Below are 16,823 nucleotides of genomic sequence, written 5' to 3'. Positions count from 1 at the left end.
ATGGACAATCAAAGCCATTTTCAACCATATCAAGCCAGGGTGTTGCTTGATTGAGGTAGATTGAGTTGTTGCTTGCTGCCACATCTCACTTTTTCTCTATTTGTTAAGGATGGCTACGAAAATTTAGTTTTAAAGTTAAAGGTAAAAATGATAGTTTATTTTTTGAAAGTTTAACTCAGTCTTCTCTTATTTTTTTTCCCTTAAAATTCACCTTTTTTATTTTTTAAAAAAAGTTTAAAATGCCACCTCATCATTTATTGCCATGTCAACTAATGTCACGTTAGCACAAGAGTTGTTATTAATCTAGTCAATGCCATATCAATATAATTGATTTCATGTCAACTTGATCAAATGTTATGTTAGCATATTTGACGGTTAAATTTTAATGGAGTTAAGATTTGGATTAACATTAACAAATCTGAAAAGTATAAGAACTTAATTTACACAAATTATTGTATAGAGGTTAAATCTATTTTTTTTTTCTAGAGTCAAGGGACTAAAAGCATAATTTGACATAATAATAACCATAGATTTAAGGAAAATTCTTCCCAACCATTTAATTAAATAAGCTTAGATTTCATTTATCCAAATAAACAAAAACACCTAATTTAAATGAAAACATACTGCTACAAGCAAAACAATAAAATGTTTCAATAATACAACAATATCTTAGCTAAAAATCTCTTGAGGAAGGCTCCAACTTTGACAAAGGCCTTATTTACTAGGTCCCTGATAATATGATTGTAGCTACCAAGCCTCCATTTTTTTTATGTATACAATATTCTTCAAAGATTTCCTCTAAGTAGAACAATAAAATGTATAGTAGATAACTATATTCTAGGATATGCTTAAAAGAACTACAAGCAAAGATTTCCTCTAAGCTTTTTTTGACCTAACTGAATTTTGCATGTTAATCCCTTGCCTACTGTAAATCTTTGATTTTGGCTAACATGTTATTATGTCTTTAAGCGTTATTTTACAAAATGAGAACAAAAATAGAACAACTATGTTACACATAGAGTAGTGAAAGTACCTCAGAACAAGTGGCAAGGTTTATGAATTATTTTCACCTTTGAGATATTCTAAAGAGTTTGGTTTGGTAGCTTAGAAATGGAAGTAATTAAGAGGTTTTCCTCTTAACCTTTCCTTGAAATACATGTGTTTTGTCTTTCCCTCTTTCTTAAGAAAACATTGTGACAAATTGTCAAGTGTCACTAACCTCCACTGCTCAAAAAACTCACGCAATACTTAATATACGTAGTGAGATAATGCATTTCTATAACATCCATTAAGATGTTTTTCCCTTAATGAATGTGTTTTTCCCATAATGAGAATGTGAATGTGTTCTCCTTAAACGTGCTTTTCCTATTTATCTAATAAGTAATTTCTGCCAACTACTCTTAAAAAAGCATTCCTACTTGATTTATACATATAAGCGCTTGAAAATTCAGGAGACAGATTATAAAATCACCAAATTACTTTTTAAAATCTCTTTCTAAGCTCTTTTGAAATAATCTTTTTCTTTGCTCAATTCTTTCCATCCTAGTTTCCACCATGCTTTGCCATGATGCCTTCTATATCTTTTCACTATCTAGTACATCCCTCATCTCTTACATAAAGCACTAAATACTTCAATGACTAATCTAATATTCTTTTTTACCACCTTAAATGCATCTTACTTTACTTGTTACAACACCTCTTCTCTCTTCTTACCATAAGAAGAACCTTTTACATTTTTGTGACTCCACTTAGGAGGAATGATTGAATTAAGTGAAAGTCATTGAAAGAACTTCATTGCTAGAAGATGTGGATGGTTTTCCCTATAATCAAGAAACACTAGATTCCATCTGTCTATAAGCTCATGAAAATGCTCTAAGTTTCCCAAAAAGGGATGTAAATGTTGAAGGATAACATCAAGAGGATAATGGAGACCATTTCCCAACTTGCATCCTCTACCGTTACAGCCTTTTAAGTCTAGTCCATAAAGGTTCATAATAGCAAAAATGCTACTAAAAAGGTCAACAACATGAATGGAAATGGCAAAAATGGAGATAGCACAGCTGACGCACTGACCAATACAACTAATCCCTCTTTTATTGCCAATCTTACTACATCAACTCCTTTAATCACTACTTAAATCTTTGTCATAAAGGAAGAGCTTGAGAAATTGCTCAACTTTGAAGAAAAAGAGTCTCAACTTATCAAAATTTGACTTAAAACTGCTTTATCCTACCAAGGTAGCAACTTAGTTATATCCTAAAAGTTGCACTAGCTCAAAATTCAAGCAATTCAATGGCAAGATCGATGATGCTCGAGAACATGTGATGAAGTTTGTGAAAACTCTAAGAATAGTAAGATTGGACGATGATTTGAAGTTGAAGGAGCTCTCTAAGTTTTTTACTAAAAGGCTTATACTTAATATGTTAATCTCGCCCTCAATTCAATAAAATCTTAGAATCAGATGTGTAAAATGTTTGGGGAGATGTTTTTCTCCACTCAAGATAATGTGACCTTTAGTGATCAAAGAAGAAAACATCAAAAGTCAAGATAAGATCTCATCGAGTACATCTAGTGCTTTAGAGAACGAGTACTAGACATATAAGATTCTAATAACAAAAAAGAACTAGTCAAATTTTGCATCTAAGTTATGTTTGATGAATATAGGTAACATTTGAAAAACTTACCTTTCCCACTTTTTCTACTCTAGTTGAGGCTGCATGATGAACCAATAATATGATCCTTTGGCAAAGAAAAGCCAATCATTTTGATAAGGAAAATAGCCCAATAATAAACGAAATCTAAGGAAGAAGTAGGGAAAGAAAAGTTCCTTGACCAAACTTGAGGCCTAAGCAAGACAATCTCAAAAGAATATAGGATGAAAAGGTTAATGCACCACATTTGTTCTTAGTCCCACTAGACAAAGTAAGGGCACTTTTTCAAGAGCGGATTAGAAATAAACAAGTGAATTTACCTTACGTACTGCAACCACTAATGGCAAAAGAGAAGTCCAATATAAGGTATTGTGATTATCACTGCACAATTGGTCATCCATTTACTAAAAGCAAGAACTTGCATAAAATATTTCACTAAAGAACATAAGCAAAAAAGATATTGATTGGAAACAATAAGATTCAAAATATAACCCATTCCCCGATCATCCAAATGCTTGAGGGCATGTAAATATAGTTGCCCATGTTCAAGAAGAGCCTTTTTCTTCTTCTAACTAAGATAAGGACACATGTGCAGCTACCTTGGTTGCTTTTTCTATTGCCATCTCACTCATGAACAACTTAGCTTCAAGCATTTTGTCTATCTACTTGGCTTTTTAGAGGACTTAAAGAATGAAGCAAATACTACGCTAGTATAAATAGTTAGAGCCTAATATGTGGAATACAACTTGGTAAGATAACCTTTGAGGAAAATGGCTAACGGGTATGAGAATGCCTTAATATTCATGAAAATAGACACATGAACATCATATTTCCATCATAACAAGTCGCTCTAAGTGGAGAGTAGCATTAATGGAGATCCCATTTGAAGTATGTTCATTGACGATGGGTCCTCAATGAACCTCATGCCGTTCACTACTTTGAAAGTTGTGAAGATAGACTTGAAAACCTTACACCATCCAATAACCAATACTTCTTTTGATAATTAAGAAATTACAACTCTAAGACAAGTCATTGTGAGTTTCACGATGGGGCCTATTCAAGATTAAACTTGCTTCCATTTTATTGAGGTAGATGTGGCTTAACATGTCTGTATAGGAAAGAAATTCTTAAACACAAAATATCATTCCTTCCTCATATCATTAGTGCATCAAAGGCTATTGGAAAGGTTAAAAAATCTTCATTCCAACTACAAGAACACCATTTGAGTGCCATGAGGTTAACTACACTAAGGCTTCTTTCTTTGAGGAACTAGAAAAAAAAGAGGGAAATTGTTATAGCTAAATCCATACACATTCCATTTCCATTGAGAATAGTACTCCCAAAAAGATGGGGAAACCATCACAAAGAAAAAGAAGTGTGGAGGAAAAATAAGACATTCAGAAAGGAATAAGGAAAAAAACTTCATTAGAATAAGCTTTTGTAATCATGAAGATGCAAATATGGTTCACTACCTATGATAAGGTGCAACGTCTAGATAAAGACCTTGCATTATAACTTGGTTGGCTATAATTGACTTTAGGATCTCTAACTACTAGTAGTATTGTATTACCAATTAGTTATTGAATAAAATAATGGATAGTCATATATTCCAAATAGGTACAAGCTTTTATGCCTAGCTTGTGCGTCATGGTCCACACCAAACCCTTGTAAAGTATTGTTTGCTTTGCCTGTTGGTCTCACAGTTTTGTTCCACAAAAGGCACCTCACAAGTTGAAAGTGGTGTGAACCATTAAATGCTTAGTCTCACTTTGATATACAATCGATGTGGGATTCATGGCTTTTCTTTAAGACAATGACATCCTATTTTGATTCTTCGCTAAAAGTTTATCTTCAATGTAAAATTTATAACTCTACCGGCTGGGAGCATATCTCTTCAATATGGGATTCACATAGCTTCCTGCGGAGATCGTGACATTCTCTCATACTTCAATAAGGGCCCACTATCTTTGGTGGCATAGCACTGTACCCCTAAAGTCCACCTTCACACAAATTGTCATAGACTACACCCTTTAGTTGAAGTATGCAATAGCTCACACGATACTTGGGTGGATGTTTCCACACAAGATAGTTAAGAACTTGATTATATCTAAATAAAACCCAATTATAGTGATGAGTTAGTTTATGAAAAGCAATAGCAAAATATAGGACATAGTGAATGTCATATATGCAACCACTGGTTCCATATAAGGAAAAAATATTTTATTAATATTGAAAAAGAGTATAAAGGGACCGTGCGTACAAACACTCCATTGTTGGGCCATAGAGACAACTTTGGATAGTTTGACACAAACATACCTTAATCAGTGAGGCAGTCCAAATATTTGCCAATTGCTTACCCCTTTATAAAAGAGCTAACGAGCTTTTACACCTATGCCACCAAGAGCCATTACAATACGTGAAATGAGGACATTCCTTGCTTCAAAGCTCTTCTCCTTAAAGACTTAACAAGCTTTTGTAAGTATGCTATGAAGGACTATTATATTGTTTGAAATAGGGACATTATCCTTAAGGCACAAAAGACTTAATCTCTAAACCGTTCTACCTCGTCATAGCCTTATACAAAGGTTGGCTCATAACATTGTGCACGTGTGCTAGCTTTATAGCTTTCAAATTGATCCCATTTTTTGAAATGACAAAAGAAAATGATCAAAATTTCATTTAAGTCTTAAAATATAAAGTCTAGACATTCTTTAACACTTTTAAATGAGTTTGAGAAGAAAAATAATGAAAAAAGACTTTGAAAAATGCATTCTAGTTCAAATTTATCGATACATATTCTTCATATATCTATATATTTGGACAAGTATCGATAGAAATTAAAATCTATCGATATATGTTCTTGAGAAAAGTCAACATTCGCAAAGTCAACGTCAATCTATCGATACATTCTCTAAATGTATCTATATAAATTCAACAAAATGGTCACTGCCTCAAAAGTATTGATACATGAACATAAATATTGATACATTTCCAATTGAATGTTCAAACCCTTGCAGCCAAGTTCAAAAGTATCGATACATCCCAAAATGTATCTATACATTACAGCAGAATTCAAAAATAACAGCAATAATGTATCGATACATGCACACATGTATAGATATAATATGACCATTGGAGCCTAGAATGGAGAGAAAAACGGCTATTTTTGCATTAAATGCTTCTCCAACCACCTTAGAAGCTTTGGAAACTATAAATACAAGCTCCCACTACATTTATGAAGGTTGAAAGACTCTAAAACACAACTCTAAGAGAAGATTTCAGCTCAAATCATTCAATACTCTTTGTACTCCTCTTATAGCATTTAAGTATTCTATTGTACCATTTATTGAGCCTTTATTGCTTATTCTTTTCTTAAACATTGTAATTAACCTATTACACTGCCTTTAAGAGACATTTTAGCTGCACTTATATTTCTCTCATTGTATTCACTTGAGTAGTTATATTTTAACCAATTGAAAAGATAGTATTTGAGTGCTTATGCCTTAACCAAGATAAAAGGTTGAGCGGTTGTGCTTTAATCATAAAAGGCATTGTATTGAAAAGTTGTGCTTGATCCATAAAAGACATTGTATTGAATCTTTTTCTAATAGTGGATTTTAAACTCTTTAATAAATTTAAGGGAGAGGACATAAGTAAAGACGCTGAACTTCTATAAAAACTATTGTGTTGATTTTCCTCTTTCACTTTTTTAATCTCATTTGTGTTTCCAACTTCTCTTATTTGCAAAGAAATCAATTATCTTGTTTACTCTCAAAAAAGGGTTTGACTTGAAGGAACTTTATTTTCTTGAAGTTAAAAAGAAACTTTTCAAAACATTAAAAATGTTCTGATTTAGCTTCCTCTTGAAACTATCCACATTTAACTTATTGCATTAACAGTGTGATCTAATGATAAAATATTTACAAAAGATGTCCATGGTTATCGAGTTCTTTTTGTGTCGGTGTGTGTGTTAATTGGTTGCTAGCAAATAAGTTTTTCGTGTTGTGCTTCATGTTTTTGCTCTACTTCATATTACCTCATTTGGATATGTCTTTGTTTTATTAAAAGTTTTTCTTCTTTCTTAATGTTCATTAAGTAGTAGATGTTGGGACTGAACAAGCATTCTTTATTAGATTATTCCCATCGTTGACCAAAGTTGTTAATTTATAATTGATAAATAGAAAATAACTTTTTATTATATTTTTTAGAATCTCTTACTAGTTTGGTACATTTTTAAGAATCACTTACTGGTTTGGTATGTCAACCATAGCTAATACAAATGAGATGTGGATGTGTTTGTTTATTGGTAGACATGTTGTTTTGAGCCATGATCATGATGATGGTTTCTTACTCAAATTTCATGGAAATTATATAATAAGAATATATTTGTGATTGAATTTAATTTTGCAACAAAGGCGTACATGCATATAATTACAAAATTTATCTACAAACAATTTGTGTTGAGTACTAGATATGGGAGTTTGAACTGTGATGCTACTGCCTAAAATGCCCAATTCATGTTTTTCTTTTTTCATGTGGGAATAGCATTTGGAGATTATTTCCCTTGATCTAGTAAAAAAGGCATTTGACTTCATTATCTTATGCATGTATGCCTTAGAACAAGATATAGATCATGATCATACCATAAGTCTGATGGATGATATTTGGAACTTATATGCAGAGTCACTCAGTTGTTGCTAGACTTAGAAACAAGCTTTTCTCTCATTTTGATCAATTGGCCATTATATTTGATAAGGATATAGCAATTAGGAAAAGAGTACAATCACTAGCTGATGCAGTGGAGAACTTAGAAGCTCTGGAAGCTACATTTGCATCAACAAAGGCAATTATCGATTTAGAATGAACTTTAATATTGTTATTATTTTTGAACTCTTTTGTATTTTAATAATGGTGAGTCTCTCCTTTCAGTGGCTTCAACTTTGGTTTTATTAGAATTTTGTGACTTTTGGTTTGCAGCATCAATAAAGGAACTTTATTTATAATTTATAATTTTATGGTTTTGGTATTAATGTTATGCAAATTGTAAATCTATAATGTGGCCATAGACCTATAATTATTTATTATGGTTGTTGAAAATTGGAATAGTGGCGGAAGTTAAAATTTTCAACTATACTAAAAAAAATGGTACCATGAGGATATCAGGTTTATTTAATAGTGTTTTAAAACATGATGAAATTATTTTTTAAAAAATAAAACATGTATAAAAATTACATTTTAAGAAAAATTTTACGTGTCATATAAAAACTAAATTTGTGCTATAATAAATGAAAATAAAATATATAAAATTATAATAAAAAATAAAAATAAAATATATTAAATTAAAAATTTATTTAAAAGATGATATCATATAAAAATTAACAATTAAAAAATATAGATTAAATACCCAAATAAGTCCTTGAATTATATCAAAAAGTTAATTACCTATATCTTTTTATGGCATTCAAATAAGTTATTGAATTTTTATTTTAAATCAAATAAGTCTCCCTTACAACTATTGAATAACTTTGGTTAATCAACATTATAGTTGGTGATTTTTATGTCATATTATCTGTCACATGATAAGTTGATGTGTTATTTTGATAACGTTAATATCAATCTTACGTAACAGATGACGTAACATAAAATGTTGCTCAACAGGACTTACCTTTTTGCCTAACATATGTTAAAAAATATTTGTTTTAAGGATTTAAAACAAAAAAAAACTAATTAGTTTCTTTTTTAATTTGATTGAATTGATCTAAAATAAAAATTTAAAAATTTATTAATAATAATAAAAAGATAAAAACTTAATTAATTAATTAAATAAAATTAAAAAATTGATTTAATAAAAAACAAACACATATACTAAATTTATATTTTAATATAAAAATAATTTTAAAAATTAACATAACATTTTTAATAAAATACTTATGAATCAAGCTGCAGCTTCAATCCCGAACCCAAAAGCACGTGCACTAATTTGCCTCCAAATAAAAAGCACCACGTTCACTGAACGGAAACAAAAAATGGTAAATCCGGGAACCAGGAAAGCTGACCGCTATTTACATTCACGCGCTAAAAAACAACCTCCTTCTTTCTCGACTCTGGAGTCTAGGGCACATAAATCGCGTAGGATGAGATTGAAGTAACTGTGGACATTACAACTTCGAAAGTAACTCAATAACCCAAGAAAGGGAAAAACAAAGGAAAAGCAAAATTCGAAGAACAAATCAAATTAATAAAATCCTTCGAAAGGTTTCACCAAATTGATCCCCGATCTGTTTTCTTCTTCAATGGCCGACGCTCCCTCCTCTCCCGCGACCCTTGACCCCACCATTTCTCAATCCAAACTCGATCCCGACAACCCGATTCCGCAACCCGCCCAACCCGATCACCCTCCATCCTCTACTGCATCAACACCGCTCCAACCAAACCCTAACCCTAACCCTAACCCTAACCCTAGTGCGCCACTGGTATCTCCTCATCCTCCTCCCGTGATGCCCTCCTACTCGACTCCTCCTCCGCCGATCTCCGGAGCCGCCACTGCCGTCCCGCCCGCGCCTCCATCGTTCCGTCCGGTTCCGCAGTTTTCTCCGTTACCGAATTTTCAAGCTCCTGGCGTGCAGCCACCCGGAGTGAGTTCCGTTCCTGGTTCTGTTCCGCCGCCGTTGATGCAGTACCAGGTGCCGTCGGGTCAGGTTCCGAATCCTGCTATTAGACCGTTTGCACCGATTCCAAATGGATATGCAGCCGTGCCGGGAGCTGTTCCTCAGGGCACCATGCCTCCTCCTGGTGGGTTATTCCTCCCATTTAAAGCGCTTGAATAATTTTTGATGAGTTTAATTTATAGATTAATCTCTAATTTGATTATTTGTATTATTTAGTTGACTATTGATTTTGCCATGTGTATATGCTTGAGTTTATATTTTGCTGTAATATTTTTATGGTGCAACTTTCATGAATGTGATGATAATATGCTTAGTTAATGTAAGAGAGTGAGGAATAAGTTTAGAGTTGAATAAAGAGGAGTTTTGGGAGAGATATAGAAAAAAAGGGGCATCGATGACGGGATGTTTTCTCCTACAGTGTCTTGATTGAATACGGGTGAGAGAAAGGTTGGAAGGGCTTCAATTCAATATTGCTTTGAGACACCCACTTCTACTACAACTCACTCCTTTTTGGTATGCCCACGTTTGCCTGGTTTTCATTAATTGCATTTAGAGTTAAAAGAAAAATAGATTTTGAATATTATATTCAAGTTAAAGCCACCTAATAGTTGTAATCAAAATATGTGAAAATATACAGAAGAATTGCGATGACTTTGTAACTGTTCCATGTTGTTCTAAATCATGTCTCGCTCTGTAATATTCATTTTTAGTAGGCTATATACTTTCTGGTAGTTATAAGGATAATTTCCCTTTCATGAGTTTATGAATTGCCAGCAGCAGACCATGTTAGCAACTGAGTGCTCCTTGGCTTTGTATTCTAAGGTATCGCAATCCTCCCAATTACATTTTTTCTTTCTTGCTCTCTCCCTTCCCTTTTCTTTTTCTTTCTCTTTGTTTTTTTTTTCCATGTGGCACTTGGGCTCTAACAGTTGAGACAAGTCTAAATGGTGAAATATGAAAGTAGAATTTTGTGTTAAATAATTCGATTGCAAGCATGAGATGCTGGAAGTCTCATGTTATCCAATCCTCAAAATTGTTCAATTGGTGCATGGGATAAGGCTATTAACAAGTTCATGTCTAAGGTAAGTGCACTTTACATAGCCACGATTATGAACTCGATGCTATTTTCTTGATGTTTACTTCAGGTTTTCTGTTCAGCTGGAGATAGTTGCCATTGCCATGCCTGTGGTGCTATCTCTTTATAGTTTTGATGTGTGGTAAAATCATTTAATTATTCTTTTTGAATTTTTTTCCCTACAATAATGCTTAGTGGAATCAAGAACATTTATCAATGTGTTTATTTTGTTAACTTGCTCTGATGTGATTGCATAGATATTTGTTTTCGATTTATGCAGGACTTCTCCGCTATCCATCTCCTTACCCGGCAATGATTCGGCCTGCATTTCCTCCACGTCCACCCGGAGCAATTGGTGTAATTCCAGCAGTATCACGTCCCCCTGTTCCAGGTGTTCCTGGTGTTCGCCCAATTATTCCTCCTGTTGTTAGACCGGCTGCTGTTCCTAATGTTTCACCAGCAGAGAAACCACAAACTACAGTTTATGTTGGCAAGATAGCACCAACTGTTGACAATGACTTCATGCTCGCTCTTCTTCGCGTGGGTTATTAATTTTTTATATTTATATATTTCTTCAGTTTTTTCAATAGCTTCATTAATATTTATCTTGGAACTTGGCTTTATCTAATATATTTTTGTACACCTTTTTGAAGCTTTGTGGACCTGTCAAGAGTTGGAAACGTGCTCAAATTCCCACTAATGGGACTCCTAAAGGATTTGGGTTCTGTGAATTTGAGTCTGCTGAAGGGGTTCTTCGTGCTTTTCGCCTGCTTAGCAAATTTAATATTGACGGGCAAGAATTATCGGTATGTTCTTTTATTATTCTTTTCCATTCCCCATGATTTATTACAGTACCTGTTCTAAAGTGTGATAAGTTTGACTTTCATATTCATATGCAATTGAAGTTAGATGTTGTTTGTGAAATTGAAAATTTAGGATTGAAAAATCATGAAGTTACTTTCAATTATTATAGATCTTAATTTATATAACAAAACCGTTCAGTTTATATCTGAAATTTAGAAATTGAATTTAAGGAAACTAATATTTAGTTACCGAGCTTTAAAATATATGTATCTTATAAACCCAAATTATGTAAAAAATATAAACTTTAGTCGTATGATGTATGATAAGTGAACATGGTAGAAAACAGTTCTGAATAACATTAAGTTGTAACATGGATTAGAATTAAAGTACTTATAATTCCTCTGGTTCAATGCAGTTAGTTCAATGTGATCTATATTCAACCAGTATATTGCCTCACCCCTTTTCTAAATGTTCCTAAATGTTATTTCACTTCAAAATTGTTTCAAGTGGTCACCTTATAGATTTGGAGAAAATAAGGGTGGGATGGGCACTTTATTGACAGTAAATGAGAGGATTTATGCCTTTCTATTCTTGAAATAGGTTGTTTTAGTGTGGGTTGAATGTTCTATGGGGATATGGTGGCTGAACATATAAATTAAGTGGCAGTCTTTAAATAACTAATTTCTTCAGCTGTGAATCTGTCTGGACTCCATTATCTTAGAATGAAGGGGAAAGCAAGATATTTTTCAGTATCTGTTTGCTAATGCTTCTATTTAAATTATTACTTCTGTCTGTGGTTATTATCATCTTTCTTGTCTTTTTCATTGATTTGATTTTGCACTTATTGCATGGTTAACAGTTTAATGTTAATAAAGCAACAAGGGATTATTTGGTGCGGTATGTTGAAAAGAAAACAGAAAATGCAAAGAAAGTCAATGAAGCTCAAGCTGCAGGGGCTGAGAAAGAAGGTGAAAATGCAGTAGGTGATGAGAAGAATGAAATTTCGACACCTTCTGTTGAGGATTCCAAGAACAAAGAAAATATTGACATTGCCAACTCTGGCATTGTGACTGATGAAGACCGTGAGGCTGATCGAATTGCTTTGGAGAAACTTGCTAGCATGATTGAAGAGAGGTTAAAGACCAATCCGCTCCCTCCACCACCTCCACAAATTGCTCCTGATGGTTCTGGGAAATCAAATTCAGATCTGCCTGCTGAATCGAGGGACGGGGACTCTGATGTTGATGTAATGAGAAACGGTTAGTTTTGGCAGCTGCCTGAATTTGGTAAAATTGCTCTTGTTATTATCTTTATCATGTCATACTATTAAAATCTATTTAAAAGTCTTTGAATTTCAAGGAGAGTCACACTGGATGAAGTAGTAACAGTATTCTGTTATGTACAGTATTATCCTCTATAAACTAATATTCGATAAATTAATAACCTTGATTAAATAATATTTTTTGCCACTCCTGACTTGAGATCAATTTGGTGAATTAATAATTTGTTAAATTTATAAGATAATACATTTAAAAAAAAACACATAGGTCCCACTTGATATATAAATTAGTAATCTCCTTATATATCAAAATTATATATATAAATGACTCAATTATAAGGTTTTCATAAAATATACCTTCAATGTTATTTGTATCCTCTTAAAATTGATGTCTCCTTGGACCTCATCTCTAACTTTTCTTAGTACATTAAAAAGCTCTGGTATAGTGTTCTTGTATTGCAAGAGAAAATTATGCAATGTGCTTGTTGATTTGAGTGCATTTTGCATGAGATAGGCTCTTGTACAAAATTGATGTATAAATTAATAAATTATTAATTTATCGATTAAATAATATCTCGATTAAGTAATAAATTTTCATGGTCCCAAGAGTATTAATTTATAGAGGTTTAACTGTAGATATGAGATTTTGATCATGAGTTTGATAATTTGTTCATAATTTTGCAGATGGAGCTGAAGGTAAAAATGATGATGAGACTACCAGTGAGAGCAAAGCGACAACTGAGAATGACCGACCTGGGACAAGTTCACCTGATCGTAGGTATGATAGGAGAAGTAGAGACAGAGAGCAGGATCTTAAGAGGGAAAAGGAGCGTGAAATTGAAAGATTAGAAAGAGAAACAGAGCGAGAAAGAATAAGAAAAGAGAGGGAGCAAAGAAGGAAGATTGAGGAGGCAGAGCGCGAGTATGAAAAGTTACTTAGAGATTGGGAGCAAAGAGAAAAGGATAAGGAGAAACAGAGACAGTATGAGAAAGAGAGGGAGAAAGAGAGGGAGCGCAAACGGAAGAAGGAGATTCGCTATGGTGAAGAGGATGATGATGATGATGATTCAAGAAAAAGGTGGCGTAGGAGTGCTTTAGAGGAAAAGAGGAGGAAGAGGTTGCGGGAGAAGGAGGATGACCTTGCTGACAGACTCAGAGAAGAGAAAGAAATTGCTGAGGCCAAGAAGAGAGAAGAGGAGGAGCAGCTGCAGCTGCAGCAGCAGCGAGATGCATTAAGGCTTTTGTCAGGTCGTGTTGCAAATGGAGGTGAAAAGACTGTGTTGGCTGAAGAAACTTGCACTGAAAGCAAAGGTAAGGCAATTGAACAGCATTATGATCGTGAATCAAGTCATGAAAACCAGATATCAGGTAATTGTTCATCTTCTTTATTTTGTTACTTTAATTCAATTTTTGTTTTTGTTTATTGATTTTTGAAATGGACTATATTTATTTATGGTAGGTGATGGGAATATGCAAAATGGTTCTGTTGATGAGTCAAACATGGCTTTTGTTGCTGCATCAGATACACGGCAGAGTGGCAATGCCCCCGTAAGGAAGTTGGGTTTTGGTCTTGTTGGATCTGGAAAGAGGACTACTGTCCCTTCTGTTTTCCATGAGGAGGAGGACGATGATGCACAGAAGGAGAAGAAAATGAGGCCCTTGGTTCCCATTGATTATTCAACTGAGGAGCTGCAGGCTGTCCAACCTGGTGCACCACCACCGAATTTGATTGCAGCTGCTGAATTTGCAAAGCAAATATCAAATGTTAATCCTAAAGAGGAAAAGCATGATGCAGAAAGAGACCGAAGCAGACGATCTTATGATAAATCTAGCAGGGATAAAGACCGTAATGATGAGGATAATGATCGCATCAGAGATAGCAAAGAGAAGATCCCTGATCGGGATAGGGACAGGGAACATGGACTGGACAAGGTGAAAACAACTGATAATCAGAAGCTTTTGGATGCCAAACAATTGATTGATATGATTCCAAAGACCAAGGAGGAACTATTTTCATTTGAGATAAACTGGAATGTGTATGACCAGGTAATCATCCTTACTCAAGTCCTTACGCAAATCGTTAACTTAATTTTGAGAAACATCTGGCTTCTAGTCAGTGTTAACTGGTTAACAGAGTGCGTAATGTTAATGTGATTATAGCTGTATCATCAATTCAAGATCAAAATGATATAGCCTCTATTAGGTCTTTGTCATATGTGGAACTAACATGAATATGGCTATATTTTATTACTCTACTACATCTGTTGCCTATAGTCATAGTTTGGCAGCTCTGATCACCTGTAAAAGTTTAGGTTAAGTCGTTTCACTGTACATAGAACTTTTTAAGGTGCTCCAAAACTATCTTTTGTAATTATGCTGCCAAAATGTGCATTAAATATTATCTCAAAATGATGAGAAATTCATGGAATTTTGTAGTTTTAAGGATTCTCTGAAATTCATGATGCAGAATTATTTTGTCTTTTTATTGTAGGAAATCTATTAAAGTAATAAGGAAAAACAGGATATTTGAACCCTATCATATGAATTGAATTTGAATCTGAGCAGAAGAATACGCTCTACTCTACAATTGCGTGCTAAAATGATTGTTTAATATCTGTGGTGGTGGTGAAACTCAATTCACTGCATGGCTTTAATCTTTGCTCGCTAATTCTAAGATGTTACTCTTTTTTGTGGTGCACATTTACAGCACGCATTGCATGAGAGAATGAGACCCTGGATTTCAAAGAAAATTACAGAGTTTCTGGGGGAGGAAGAGAAAACACTGGTAGATTACATTGTATCTAGTACTCAGGAACATGTGAAGGCTTCCCAAATGCTAGAGCTGCTGCAGTCTATATTAGATGAAGAAGCGGAGATGTTTGTGCTTAAGATGTGGAGGATGCTCATATTTGAAATTAAAAAGGTAGAGACTGGTCTGGCTTTGAGGTCAAGAGCCTGATTGAGCATTGTTGTAGTGTGGTTCCTGTGCTGCCGCCTGACTGATGGTTTTGTTATCATATACATGGTTGTTATCCCCGTTGGGTGAATCATGTATGACTCCTCGTCCTGCTGTAAGACCCAAAAATGTAGATTCACTTAGGGAATAGCCTTGTTGAGTTTGTATTACTTGAAAGTACAATTTGTTACATCAACATTTTTTTTCTTGCTGATTTCACCTTTTTTGGGGCCCCTTTCTATGGAATAGCAGTGTTCTGACATCCCTCCATCTTAGTTTTGACTACAATTTTTCATGGTAACATGGTCTCTACCTCACGCTCCTATATTCTTGTTATGATTATCGTTTAATGCATCAATAGTGGAAGTGGGTTTATACGAAATTCACGTGTTTAACCATGATTTATTTTTTTAATTAATAGCTTTATTTTCATAGTTTCCATATTTCATTCATAGTGCATAAAGTTTTGTTCTCGGAGTAGTGGAGAGGAAGAGACTTGATCGAGAGCGAAAGAGAAAGAGAAAGAAAGAAAGAAAAAGAGGGAGTAGCCGGCGGCAAAGCCACCGACATCGGCAACGAGGAGCAGGGAAGGGAGTTTCAGAAAGGAAGAAGAGAAGATGGAATAAAAGGTTTTGGACTTGTGGTTTTGAGTCAACCTAGTCAAATCCAATTTACAAGAGATGTTTTCCATTTGTGAAGTATATTTTCAGTTTGTTTTAATTATGTTGTTAATTAAAATCAAAGGTAAATAAATAAAATAATTATTTGAAAAAAAAAAAAACACTACTGAATGATGTGTTTCGCAAAATTTTGTAATGACATTTTTCTAAAGTCCTTGGGTGAGAAAAATAATCTAATGAGTTTCACCAAAGTGTTAGAAGCTTTTGAAAACTATTTTAATATATGGGTTAATTTCATTATTTATAAATTTTTTCTGAAAAAATAAAGTTAAATTCATTGAAAATTGCTTTATTCTTTTGTGACTGTTTTAATTACATGTATTTAGTTGTAATTTTTCAAGTAAATGGAAATCCGACTAATAATATAATTTTCCAAAGAGATTGCAATGACAAATTTCTTGAAAACTTTTTACGTTAAGGAAATATTTCTAGAATTCCATAAGTCTAAATTTGGATAACAAATTCCAATATAAAGGTTTTTTTTTTCATTTGCAATTAAATAAATTGACAAGTGTTGAATATACCGAAACCTAAAAGACAATTAAAATAAAAATATAATAAAATAAGGCGAATAAATTGATCAAAACCAAAACAATATGGCTTAATTTGAATATTGTCCTTTGACAAATTACTTTTTATTTTTATTTTTTTTATCATGTCTCACTATTTTAATGGTTATAAAGTATTATATTTCTACCAATTAAACCAGC

At 33.5% G+C, this 16,823-nt stretch overlaps 1 protein-coding gene across 2 annotated transcripts; it reads left to right on the top strand.

The window, feature by feature from the left end:
• The first annotated feature begins 8,686 nt into the window (after positions 1–8,686).
• Positions 8,687–15,695, top strand: LOC18609437 (splicing factor PWI domain-containing protein / RNA recognition motif (RRM)-containing protein). 2 transcript variants are annotated; one of them, XM_007044549.3, is made up of 8 exons: positions 9,302–9,443; positions 9,738–9,832; positions 10,675–10,934; positions 11,048–11,200; positions 12,058–12,457; positions 13,162–13,845; positions 13,937–14,523; positions 15,185–15,695. In XM_007044549.3, exons 3-8 carry the CDS (start codon positions 10,707–10,709, stop codon positions 15,434–15,436), a joined length of 2,304 nt encoding a protein of 767 aa, XP_007044611.2. In that variant the 5' UTR covers positions 9,302–9,443; positions 9,738–9,832; positions 10,675–10,706; the 3' UTR covers positions 15,437–15,695. The 2 variants fall into 2 exon arrangements, with proteins under 2 accessions (XP_017971419.1, XP_007044611.2); XM_018115930.2 differs by lacking the exon at positions 9,738–9,832 and having other exon boundaries at positions 8,687–9,443.
• The last annotated feature ends 1,128 nt before the right edge of the window (positions 15,696–16,823 follow it).

This window comes from Theobroma cacao, chromosome 2 (genome assembly GCF_053813885.1).
Source record: "Theobroma cacao isolate CCN51 chromosome 2, ASM5381388v1, whole genome shotgun sequence".
Classification (NCBI taxonomy): domain Eukaryota; kingdom Viridiplantae; phylum Streptophyta; class Magnoliopsida; order Malvales; family Malvaceae; genus Theobroma; species Theobroma cacao.
The sequence above is the reverse complement of the archived record's forward strand: the minus strand, read 5'-3'. Positions and strand labels throughout refer to the sequence as shown.